This window comes from Periplaneta americana, unplaced genomic scaffold (genome assembly GCF_040183065.1).
Source record: "Periplaneta americana isolate PAMFEO1 unplaced genomic scaffold, P.americana_PAMFEO1_priV1 scaffold_20, whole genome shotgun sequence".
Classification (NCBI taxonomy): Eukaryota; Metazoa; Arthropoda; class Insecta; order Blattodea; family Blattidae; genus Periplaneta; species Periplaneta americana.
This window is the reverse complement of record NW_027185501.1, coordinates 1,677,501-1,691,381: the sequence shown is the minus strand read 5'-3', so window position 1 is coordinate 1,691,381 and position 13,881 is coordinate 1,677,501. Positions and strand designations below refer to the sequence as shown.

At 35.5% G+C, this 13,881-nt stretch overlaps 1 protein-coding gene across 1 annotated transcript in view; it reads right to left on the bottom strand.

The window, feature by feature from the left end:
- Positions 1-13,881, bottom strand: part of LOC138693734 (DNA-directed RNA polymerase I subunit RPA1-like) — an 87,363-nt gene that overhangs the window by 55,999 nt on the left and 17,483 nt on the right. The window contains exons 3-4 of the mRNA XM_069817554.1: positions 7,281-7,473; positions 1,008-1,227 (exon numbers count right to left, since the gene is read on the bottom strand). Coding sequence (XP_069673655.1) covers positions 1,008-1,227; positions 7,281-7,324 — 264 coding nt within the window. The 5' untranslated portion in view covers positions 7,325-7,473. The remainder of the gene's footprint in view (positions 1-1,007; positions 1,228-7,280; positions 7,474-13,881) is intronic.

Genomic DNA, 13,881 nt, shown 5'->3' with positions numbered 1-13,881 from the left:
AACCCTTCTGTTCGGAACAACGCTATGGAAAATTTAAAAACTGAATTATATCGTCACCAATTATGCTCAGACTGTGTTGTGTATTTAATAACTGTTACAAATAATTTATTTTCATCACATTTAACATTAAAATATATCCAAACAATAAAAGTATCATTGGCACATTTGGGTGGTAACACTGGTCGCAACGGCAGCAAAAGTTTCAACAAAACCAATATCAAAAATGCTGCGGCTGCAACCCTGAGAACCCTGTTCACACGTCGATACTTTTAAGCTGCGCGCAGCATGGAAAAGTAGCGGGCAGCAGATTCGGCAGCCGCTACTTTTCGGGTTGCACCATTGTTCACACGTCGCAGTACAAGAGTTGCGCAGCTTTTTGTACTGCATCGCTGCAAAAGTAGCGACGTGTGACCGAGCATTTAAATGTCTTTCAGGAGAATGCAATCTGGCGGCATGTATATTTATATTACTGACGGGAGGGGCATCCTACATTACAAAAGCTGCAAATTTTGCTTCGAGATGCGGATCTTTTTCACGGCAGTGTTTCTTCCCTGCACACTGTCTTAAAGAATTTAGGTTTCAAGTATAAAAAAATCAATGGTCGTAAGGTATTAGTGGAGAGAACTTATCGCTTACACACTATATATACCATAATCGCATTCATTCATATGTTTATTATTATTGTTATTATTATTATTATTATTATTATTATTATATTAGTCTGGTCAAAGACTACCGTATGATACAAATTCATCAGTTTACGATTTCATGTCAGCTGCTTAGTTCCGACACGGCAGATAGGAGGAGCAAAGAGCCGCACTGACTACCACACAACTTCACAACGTCGCTCCCTTTCCACATGTGCAAGCGAGAACTGTCAATACCTTTCTAGTTTGTATAGACTGTAGATCCTGTCTAGCTGAGAGCGAAATAGGTCAACTTATGGCCTGAATTTGTGTTCAGTGAATGATGATGAATGCTATATTTTTATACAAGAAACAACTTACTTGAGCAGCCAGAAGTCCGACGGGTTCCTCTGGATGTACGTGAGAAAGCATGGATTTCACAGACATCAGATGCCGGAACTCAGATTTCCTACAACTGTGCCTTTCTTTCAAATATTCATCCATGAGACTGTCTAGCTTCTCTGTTATAGCACCGAAGTCACGGTCTCCTTGGAATTCTGCACTCACAGGATCAGCACATCTCAGTGCCTTGTAGTTATACCTGAGATTGAAATACAAGCTTCAATTCCATTTCAATCCTTACAGCAGACAAAAATCATATTTGCTTAGGCCATGTTTGGAAACACGCATAATCGTATAATCTAATATTACCGTATATATTCGCGTAATAGACGCACTTTTTTTCCATAATTTTTGGATTAAAAATCCAGGGTGCGTATGATATGAAAGGAAAAATTCTTGGGGAAAAATTATAACTACCTGACAGCCCACGTGATAATAAAGCAGAAACTAGGTATAAAATGTAATGCGGATTTATTTTCCCTACATATTACTGTAAAAAATTGGGATGCGTACATTATGCGACAGCATCTATTACATGAGTAAATATGGTATTTGCAACTGCTAAATAGATAGAAAACAATGACAACATTTTTAGAAACTAGTTCAAGCAAATAGCTACTCGTACTTTGCGTGCAAATACATGAACATACATACTCTGCATGTATAGCCTACTGATGGTCATTTCAAATTATCCTTCTTACTACCAGAAATAAGGGTGACTAACAGTCACTTGGCGATAACATTAATTGATTTTGAACACAACTTAAACAAGGTTAAAACTTACTTCTATCTTGTTTCTGACAAATCACTTGTAAAGGAAGATGTAAATGTGTAAATACGTGAGAACTGCAAAATGTTCCTAAAATTTCACAATATATTCTTTTACTTTACAGATTTACACCTTCCATCTAGTCAGAGTGTGTCTGACATCTTGGTGTCCTCTGACTTAGTATTACTTCAGGGAATCTCTCTGTTAGTATTCTAAACCATTCTTCCTGCTATTCTCTTAATTAAGCTGTACTGTGTACAAGACAATTCATGAATAATATCACACTTACAGCTATAATTTTTAAACCATTTTTAGTAGAACGTTGAAATGAACATGGACGTGGCTTTGGAACAGTTACGAAACTATGCTGTTTGATTAAAGAAAAACAATTTCATTATTTAAACCACTTTTAGAAAACGACAGTTCGAAAATTTACAGTTTATGTTCACAGGCACACAAATTTTTCAAAAGCATCATACTCTATTTCTTTACACTTCTGCACTGGCATGTGAATTGCACAATGCTCGAGCAAGTTTTATATAGGCTTAACTGTTCTTCATACCGTATTGCTGTGTTTGAAATATGACGGAGTAATGAATCTCTTGTATCTAATTTTGTGTGTTACTAACATTCGATCAAGGTCATGAAATAGAAAACGTTATGATAATACGTGATTCACAGTGATGTATTTGTAGAAAATGAACGGATATAACTGGAATTGGATCAATGTTTATAATAACTCTTTTTTTACTAAAAAGAGCTTCAAAAGCAAATTCTAAAGTTATGATTTTCCTTGGAGAATCATCCTGTTTAAGTTCGCATCATATATTTATTTACCAAACTTACCCCCAAAATGACTTGCGTAACTTCACAAAGTATACCCAATAAAACATAACAATTTTCAATAGTAAAACAAGAACATAAATGTAGATTATATACAGTAGAACCTAAATTATCCGTTATAATAGACAGGAAGTGATTGACGGTTAACCAAAATTGATGGATAATCTGTTTTATTTAGACAATACTAAAAATAGGAGCAAGTGTGTTTAAAATAAAATAATTAATAAGATTGTATTATGTAACCTACACTGACTTCACTTTCGTTCCAATATGCAGTTTTATCATTCATTAATTATATAATTACATGTTTCTGTTGTAATATGGGATGGTACAATTCCTAACCTTGTGTTCATAATATTTATATTATTCATTGTACTCAAACAATCACCTGAAGGTGACCAATTAAATGATCGAAAACGTGTGTTTTAAACTAGTTCATGTGTCATGAATTGATAAGTTGTTAACCTTCATATATACCTGATAAGTTTATGACTAAAATAACAATAAAATATATTATAAATAGAAACACAGTGTTCAGTTATTTACCACTAGATCAAGTTCAGAAGAGGGATGCATTTGCAACAGGGATTTCTGAGAGGACAGTGAGGTGAATTGTGAAAGAACTAAAAGAAGAGAATTCTTTCCATTGTTAGATTTGAATTCTATTTTTTTTTTCTATAATGCACATGAAAAATGACAAAACTATATTACAAAAAAGAACTAAAAGACTTGAGGTAAGATACAGTCTAAGGTTATCTATGCCAATTTGCACTTGCCGAATTTCAGTCAACATAGGTTCTTTTGTATGTAGTAACAAAATAATTGGGTCTGGGAAGGTGATAGCAGACTTGCTGTGGAAACCATTTAGTTAAGGGCTGTTGCAGGAAGTGGAAGGGGCAGAACAGTGAGTGGTGAACAGGGGCGTAAGTAACATGCCCTGGAGAGGGGCCCACAAAACTGTTCTATTTTACATGAAGACATTATTTCGATTTTGAATAATGTTCATATTTCACTCATTCCAAAGCTATGCTATGTACAGTATTGTTACAATAGCTGTGTTTTTTTCAACAATCACTTCCCAAGTTGCAATAATTTTTTTCTTTTCGATGTCACAACATTAATCCCTACCTCGCTTCTCCAACATGTACTTCTATTTTTTCTGTCCTCGTCTGGCACGAACACTGTCTTACAAGATAGTCTTACCAATGTGATAGCTTATTTGTGTTTAAAAGTGGGTTTTTGCAGATGATGATATGCCTCGAGAATGTAACTGTTCTCTAACAAATCTTCGGGGGGGGGGGGGGGGAACACAGCTCTCGCATTCAAAAAGGATTCCATTTACTTCGAATTTGTGATTATGCTTGTGTTCCAGTGCAAGATATAACAGAGCTCCAGTATCGTTTCATATATTTACAAGAAAAGTCCATTGATTCATTGACAGCCGCATCACTGTTAAAACAAACCCGAAATAATGTTATAATAAAGTTGAGGCAGCAATTTTCGAGTACCGTTTTAAAGGAACCAAATGAATCCTCAGATTCCTGGAAAATAGACCCTGTTTTCAAAACAACACGGCAATGCTAAGTTAAGAAGTTCTTTGACGAACTGGCAATTGACGAATGACTACAGAACTCAGAAGAAAGGTTTCCAGTATTTGTTTTTAACAGTTGCCTGAACATTATAATTCAGCAGTTTGAAGTATGCTTTGAAAGCATGAAAATCTCAGCTAAATTCTCGCTGCTACAGCCATCAAGTCAGCACCTTAACCGAAAATGAAATGATCGAAAAAGTCAACATACTTCGGAAATAGATACTATAGATTCATCTCCTACTTTTCCTCAACAACTGATTAGCTTTTGATCCATTGGAAGAGATTCGTAAAGTTTCAGTAATAAAGGAACTGATCGAATTACTACAATAATTGTAGAAAATCCTGCTACTGCCAACAGTGTTTCTAATCTGTGAGGCCTACTGTTCCCCATCTTCCAGTCACTACAGCAATGGCCAAGTGCCCATTCAGTAGGCTAAAACTAATAAAGACTTAAGTTTCCTGATCAATTTCAGCATCATTTTTTCTTCATCCACTCTTTCCAACAGCTTCATTACTTATTCTATCTGTCTACTTCACACAATTCATTCTTCTCCATATCCACATTTCAAATGCTTCTATTCGGTTCTCTTCACTTCATCGTAATGTCCATGTTTCTGCCCTATACAATGCTATGGTCCACACAAAGCACTTCACTAGTCTCTTCCTTAATTCTTTTTCCAGAGATCAGCAGAAGATGCTCCCTTTTCTATTAAAAGCTGTCTTGGTCATTGGTATCCTCCTTTTGACTTCCTAGCAGCAGCTCATGTTACTACTTATAGTACACCTCAAGTATTTGAATCTGTTCACTTGCTCATTTAGAATTCACAAGTTTACCTTCTTTATTTTTCTTCCTATGACCATGGTCTTCGTCTTATTTGTTACTATTTGCTATTAATGAACACATAACAATTGTGTTTATATTTTCTTTTGTAGTGCTAATATTCCATGTATTGTGGGTCCCTACCACCATGGCATGGCGCGTCCTCAGGGTCTGGATAGAGGAGACGGCCTCCAGATATGGAGGGTAGCTGTGAATATATTGAATAAGCAGTCGTGGATAGCCGATAAGGGGTGGTCCTCCAGCTTGGGGTTTGGGCGAAGGGCTAACAACCCATCACCGTAAAAAACAGCTTATTACGAAACCTAACAATAAGCTTCGGAATGGGACTGATTCCCGGCAAGACACAGCAAAGGAATATGCATTATCACCTTTACTTTTTAATTTTGCTCTAGAATATGTCATTTGGAAAGTTCAGGATAACACAGAGGGTTTGGAATTGAATGGGTTACATCAGCTGCTTGTCTATGCGGATGACGTGTATATGTTAGGAGAAAATCACAAAAGATTAGGGAAAACACGGAAATTCTACTTGAAGTAAGTAAAGCGATAGGATTGGAAGTAAATCCCGAAAAGACTAAGTATATGATTATGTCTCGTGACGGGAATATTGTACAAAATGGAACTACAAAAATTGGAGATTTATCCTTCGAAGAGGTGGAAAAATTCAAATATCTTGGAGCAACAGTAACAAATATAAATAACACTCAGGAGGAAATTAAACGCAGAATAAATATGGGAAATGCGTGTTATTATTCGGTTGAGAAGCTGTTGTCATCTAGTCTGCTGTCAAAACATCTGAAAGTTAGAATTTATAAAACAGTTATATTACCGGTTGTTCTGTATGGCTGTGAAACTTGGACTCTCACTTTGAGAGAGGTACAGAGATTAGGGGTGTTTGAGAATAAGGAGCACAACCATACAGAACAACCGGTAATATAACTGTTTTATAAATTCTAACTTTAAGATTTTTCGACAGCAGACTGGATGATAAAAAGTTTCTCAACCGAATAATAACAGGCATTTCCCATATTTATTCTGTGTTTAATTTCCTCCCGAGTATCATTTACATTTGTTACTGTTGCTCCCAGATATTTGAACTTCTCCACCTCTTCAAAAGATAAATTTCCAATTTTTATATTTCCATTTCGTACAATATTCTCGTCACGAGACATAATCATAATAATAATAATAATAATAATAATAATAATAATAATAATAATAATAATAATAATAATAATAACAACAACAACAACAACAAAAAGAGTTACGAAGATATAAAATAATTCTCATAGTAACTTGTTCATACAGTAACCAAAAGCATAACAAGAACTTCCTAACATGCAGCATATATTTTTGGTGAAGGTAGTAACATGCCTCTCTACTCCAGGCTGGTGCCTACACATTTCATAAGTTACCCCCATTTCTCGTTCTACATCCCTCAGCGGCCACTGTAAAGTACCAGTAATGTACTCTTTCTTTTTTTTTTTTTAGCTCGTACACACTGCTTAGATAATGGCATGATGCCACCACTGATACTGAACATTAAAATGCCTACACATAAGAGTTGGTACAGTGCTAGAGCAGAGGGAAGAGGAAAGTATGAAGTTGAGGTCATACAGCATACTACACACTGTCAAGGTCAGTGACCGGTGAGACACCAGTTCTCAAAATGAGGTACCTAATGCCCATGACTGAAGGTAAATGGACTGAAAACGACTGATTCATGGATGGTCTTCATAAGGCAAAGACTTCTAGCTCTTTCTGTGGACAGCCTAACCTTGGAGATTATTAAGCGCTGTAATTGTTCGAAAATCATGCTAACTTCATATACTGCTAAAATTCTGGACAAACAATTACAATAAGGAGTAAGTTGCAGAAAATGTTCAATTCGTACTGATTTTATCTACCACCTACCACTCCCACTTCAACAAAATCTGTTGGTAGGCAGCAAGTGGTCGAATGCCAATACATGAACAAGTCCATACACATTTCCCTATGCACTCTTTACCACTTAGCTTCTTCGGGACGGACACTCCACACTACTGGGACGGTCTGCATGGGAACTCTCTGTATTTCCCTATTTTCTAACATATAACACGTGCATTCATATTAAAGACACTCTACTCCACATCTCAAATTTGTAAAAATCACTTCCGAATACATAATAAACCTTACAAAGTTACATTTTAAATGGTTCACAATACTCACGTTTCAACTGTGTCAGTATCGCTCTCTCTCCAAAGCTTGCACATAGTTTCAGCAAATCTTGGTCTTCCTGTTTCCTTGTTCAACTTCCTTCCTTTGTGTACTTTATGATCTTTCAATCAGCAGAAAACAATAAAAATGGACTAATTCTATGTTTTTGGAAAGGATTTCCATTCTTTTTCTTCTATTTACGAATCTGAAAAAAAAGAAAAGAAAGAAAGCGGCACAGAGTGAAGAAAAAAAAATCATCAGAAAGTAAAAGGAAATTAGAGGAGTAATGACTGATGTCTATAAAATATTAGTCCATGTTACTTTTATAGGAATAATTAAAATCAATTTTCTCTACAAGAGAGTAGTGTTTCCATGATGGCCTTGTAACAACCTACACCCAGGCCACTGCAACATTGCACTTGGCAGTTTAGTGCTACGCTGGTAACTAGAGACGTAACCTTGCCACAGTGACCCTCACTACACAACAGCTGACTTAAATTATGCGGAGTTTGCTATTTTGCTCCGTTAAATTAAATGGTAATTATTATGTAACTCATTCTTTATTACTGTTATCTTGGAGGGACCTGAACTTTTTTTTTATGTCCGCTGTATTAAATTATCTGCACAAATGGAAGAATGCCCATACATACAGACAAATTCCATCTCCTGCTCATAAAATTGAAGAATCATGTGCACCATTCTGACGCCTGACTATTTACGCATGGATTCTCACTACGTGGATTACCATTTTTTGAGCATCTTTTTTCTTTGCAACATTTCACACCAGTGCTACAAATTATTTATAACTTTAGAACACTAACAAACAAATTACGCACATGATAGTAACACTATGTAACATAAGCAAATCGACAACACAGCAGTGCTCCATGTGGCAACATGAGCAGCTGACAGAAAATGCTACGTTCTGATTGGTTCAGAAGGCTACTGCATAGCATTCAATTTTTTCATAGGAAGGATTGCCAACCCAACTGTACCATGTGTGTTCGTCAGATTTGTTGACATCAATCTTGTATACGCTGACGAAGTATTTCAACAGTGGGAATGGGTTCTGAGTACACAATTTCTTTCAGACAGTTCCACAAATAAAATTCCAGAAACGTGTTCAATGAACTATATCCTAACAAATGGATAGGATGCGCAGGACCCACTCGATGGCCTGTGCGTTCCCCAGACTTAAACCCACTGAATTTTCATTTGAAAGAGTATGGCATTCTACACAACGACTGCATGCTTGCATTCAAGCCACAGGGAGTCATTCTGAGCATTTCTTGTAATGTTACGCCTATCATTGCTGCAACAGAACTGTACTGGTAACTTGGAAATGCAATACAAATGGACACTGTTCATATACTGTAGCATTTTTCACTGTTTTAGTGTGTCCTCCCCCCTGGTGACGTGGGCCCCACATATTAAGACTCACCCTATATATGTAAGCAGAAGAGAGTCTTGATTTTTGCCAAAGAATCACATGATAGAGTGGATGCTACAGTATATGAACAGTGTCCATTTGTATTGCATTTCCATCCCTTTTAATTGTGATAAAAACAGATGCCAACCCCAACACATACTGGGCTGCTGACAATAAAAAAAAAAGTACAGAATCTTCTCAAAATAAATAATGAACTAAAAATGTCGAAGCTTATGAATCTGATCCCATAGACTACAGTGTAACAAGAGCAACAACAGCAGTAGCAGCAACATTTCTTTCACACTCAAATGTCTCATAATTACAAATTAGATTACAAATGTATTTAAGTTTGCCAATTTATTTAAGTATCATGCCTCTTGCTTCTGCTGAGATATTTTGCAAAGTGCTATATTACAAATAAAATTATTGCTAAATCAGGATAAAACCGTTCCAAATAATCACAGATTTTAATGCTCTCAAAACTAACTTCAACATCTTAGAAAACATATCTTTTCCAATTTATTTCTATTCACAATATTAACTCCTTAATGCTCTCCAAAACCTCTGCATGAATGGAATCAAACCTAATATGTAGCTAATCAACTGACATACAGTAACTATAGTAAAACTAGTTGTATTTAGTTAAGAAATTCGGCATTCTCAGGTTAATATCTAGATACTGTGATAAAATAGATTTAGAATTTTTTAGGTGAATAAATGTTTTTTTTGTTCGTGATTACTTGTCAATTAAGTTAAAAATTTTAGACATGATGTCTCTAGCAAAAATATCAAATTTTATCATCATCATCATCCTTCACGAATTAGACCTCTGTAGACCTGTTTCAGCCCCATCTAGCAGTCTTCTAAAAGGTCTTCCTGGTCGACAATGTCCTCTAGTTTATACTGCATCATAATTTTTGGGATTTTTGAATTTTCCATTCTTCTTACATGATCTAGCCAATTTAATTTCTATCTGCTGATTTTTCTTCTACTGAGTCTACTTCTAATTGTTCTCAAATTTCTTCATTCCTTTTTCGGTCTAAAAGAGTATATCCAAATTTTGTATCGCATAAAATACAAATTTTCAGGATAAAAATATGCAACAAAATATTTTCTGCAGTGATGTCTTAAGCATATCATTTTAATAGTGTTAAATTGGTAGTAGATGAAATGGACAAAAACTTTGTTCAAAATGTATTGAAGAAATAAAATCTCCATATGTTTCAGCTAATTTGAGTGTTTTGTCCAACTCCATTAAAAACTAGAAGAAATAACAAACCTCCTGAAAGAAACTGTTAAAAAAGTATACGACACTGAAAGAAAAATATTCGCTTAGAGATTAAAAAATGGCAAGTTTAAAAACAAAATGGAAAAGTTTTAAAAAATAATCCAAACTTGTGTTTAGAAAAAAATATTGAATTTGAAATTATGAGCAAAGTTGCCCAAGCTCTAGAAGATCAACAAGTAGACAATGAGAACCTAAGAGTTAATGTGTCATATCCCTCTTCTGAAGTACATTAGACTGACTTCATTTGATATAGAACAATCATTTTCCCAGTACCGACTGTGTTCTGTGACAATCAACAGAGATTTTTAATGGATAATTCAGAGATGTCATGTATTGTGAACTGGAACTCCAAAGACATTTCAGCAATTGACTGATGAGGCATGGTTAGTGAGTACACACAGGCTTTTACTCGTATTTGACGAGTTAGGATTTTTAGGTGTTAGGATATTGAACATTATTATGTGAAAGATGAAAATATTTTTAATGTTTTAACAAATATTTTTTAATTTTTTAACACATAAAAAATTAATAATTCTCAATTTTTATCACCTAAAAATCCTAAACCCAGTCATAACACTGACATCTGAAAGTAAGATTATTTATTTTCCAATGGCTAGAATTGACAATCAAGTCATTTTTTCTCTCTAGCTTCCCAGTACAAGCCAACAAGGTCCCCAGTCTGTTGTGCAGTTGGTTTCAGGCTGGGCAGGACAGGAGGTGTTGTTTGTCCATGATTTGGTCAGGGTTGTTGCACAACACATCTGTTGGAGTGGTATATGCCTACGGTGAGCCAGGCAGTCATGTCCTGACATTAACCTGCTGCAGCTTCCTTGCGGCCTACATATTTTACTTCCATTGATAGTTCATCAATTTTTTCTCATGACTTCCCTATGGCAGCTGTAATATTTTCTTGCGTGTTTTCCATTTGAAATGCTTTTTTGATTTCTTCAATCTTCCTACAGAGGTTTGATATGGAGTGGATTATTGTTTGGATTTTAGTGCCTTTTTTGGAAAGTTGATCTGCCATTAAATTGTCAAATAGTCCAACATGTGAAAGTGTTATTATATATTGCTGTATATAATTAATTAGTGTATTTATGGGTAATACTGTCTCGATTATCAACGTCTAATAGACGAAATATATTATTATAGAGACGTTATAAAAATGACACAAATGAAGATCGACATATTGTTGTCATTATGATGTCACAGAAATTGCTCTGATTTGCTCCAAATATGTCAGCAATTCTGCAGGTCATGGTCTTCGTGTAATATTGCTTATTGTAGTGTGTGTGTTTTGTTTTATTCCGAAAAGCCATTATAGTTCTCAAAACTGACGACAGATGGATTTTGGAAAATAGGAAAATTGACATTTCACTGAAAACTACTATTTTTCGGAAAATCTTTGGGTTGCAAGCTTCAAAATGAGGAGTCATTTATTAAAATCAGTTCAGCCTTTTTCCCGTAATTTCAATTACCAGTTCAAATTATATATATAGATGTAACTTCGTTGGAAAATGTAATACTACTTACTTACTTACTGGCTTTTAAGGATCCCGGAGGTTCACTGCCGCTCTTACATAAGCCCGCCATAGGTCCCTATCCTGAGCAAGATTAATCCAGTCTCTACCACCATATTCCACTTCCCTCAAATCCATTTTAATATTATCTTCCCATCTACGTCTCGGCCTCCCCAAAGGTCTTTTTCCCGCCGGCCTCCCAACTAACACTCTATATGCATTTCTGGATTCGCTCATACGTGCTACATGCCCTGCCCATCTCAAACGTCTGGATTTAATGTTTCTAATTATGTCAGGTGAAGAATACAATGCGTGCAGCTCTGCGTTTGTAACTTTCTCCATTCTCCTGTAACTTCATCCCTCTTAGCCCCAAATATTTTCCTAAGAACCTTATTTTCAAACACCCTTAATCTCTGTTCCTCTCTCTAATTGAGAGTCCAAGCTTCACAACCATACAGAACAACCGGTAATATAACTGTTTTATAAATTCTAACTTTCAGATTTTTCGACAGCCGACTAGATGACAAAAGCTTCTCAACCGAATAATAACACATTTATTCTGCGTTTAATTTCCTCCTGAGCGTCATTTATATTTGTTACTGTTGCTCCAAGATATTTGAATTTTTCCACCTCTTCGAAGGATAGAGGAGACAGCCTCCAGATATGGAGGGTAGCTGCGAATATATTGAATAAGCAGTCGTGGACAGCCTATAAGAGGTGGGCCTCCAGCTTGGGGGTTGGGCGAAGGGCTAACAACCCATCACCGTAAAAAAACAGCTTGTTACGAATCCTTCAAATAAGCCTCGGAAAATGTAATAGTTGAATTAACTTGGATCTTTGATTAATCAAATGGTTCTGCTAGTAAATATAGGTCTAACGAAATATGGCCTTGAAATTATTGCCTTTTCTCCTGAAACGTGTATTATAGATTACTTGGTTACACCCTTATTCCAGGGAGGTCTTCAATAAGTCAGAGTAAATTTCTAGTTATGAATGCTAAAGTCAATCCCAACACTGAATACAACAGTTTAGTTTTTATGGCATGGGCCCCTTTTCCACTGAGCCCCTCAATTAATAATGCATTTTGAATGCCAATACTTTTTATCCTTTCAAAGCCCAATGCTTAGAAGCCTTGTTCAAAGCTTACTATTGGAGAAAGATTTCCATGGATACCATGTTTATAAATAAAAGTGTTATACAATCATTCAGAGCTTATTATCTTATGTAAGTATCAAAAATAATATTTTTTTGAGCGAGAAATAATTGTTAATTATTGCGGATTAAATGTTTATATGAAGATTGTGTAATATCAAGTAAGTTTAAACTAGAAGAATTCAGTGTGCACAGAGTTGGTATGTAAAGGACATTATATTTTCTTTCCATTAGAATTTTCGTTATAAAATAAGACTAAAGTCAGCTGTATTTTCTCTAAGTTATTAAATGTGAATACAGCAGTGCGTTACATTACCAACGAAACGAAAGTCTAGCTACTCAAGACGAAAAGCTGCGAATAAAAGGTCTAATATCATCTGTAAGTGAAGGAGCACTTCAACTTGTGCCATTTGCTTATTGCGTATATAGAAAATATTGAGGTGTTATTATAACTAGGGACCGGATTTTTACGTAATATCAAAGTGTGAAATATGTACATATTTATGTAAGAAAAATAAGCTGAATATGTACCAAAATATGTAAAATAATGAAAATATTTAATATCAGTATCTGGTATGTATAGGATAGGTAAGAGTCTCCATTTGTGATTTCATAGAGCACCCGACTTTTTTACCGCTCAATTGACACATTACTATTTTTCCATCTGTAGTGAAAGCTTTGTCCATCGCAATCCATGACTATTTTTGTCGTTAGGGTTGAAGATACAGGGGCCATTTTAGTTAGTTAAAAGCAATAGATAAACTCACTTGCACTTTATCCTGTAAGTGCTAAAACTAGAGAACTGAGTGAAATGAATGAAACAACAGCACTACAAGCACTGTTTCGCTTTACTGGATTAGGAGAAAATAAGAGGAGATGTGGGACACATGCATTTTAACTGCTCCCTGTAAGAAACAAAGTACCTACGAAAACCTCAAACTATAGGCATTTGCAAAGTATTGTTTGAAAAGTGACATTTCTGTCGCATTCAGAAGGGTAGGATTATTCTGGCCGAGAACCATACTTTCTAATTGCTCGAAAAATTCCATTTCCGTATAGGTATACTAAATTTAATGTAAAGAGATCAAGCAATAACCTGAAAAACTATTTTTTTTAATCTTTCAACAACTTTCCAGTTTGTTCCTTTACTCCAGCTTCTTTTCAAAAGTCGCGTACTTTATTGCGGCTCATGCCAGACTTGACACGGGTTTTCCCTGGAAGGAT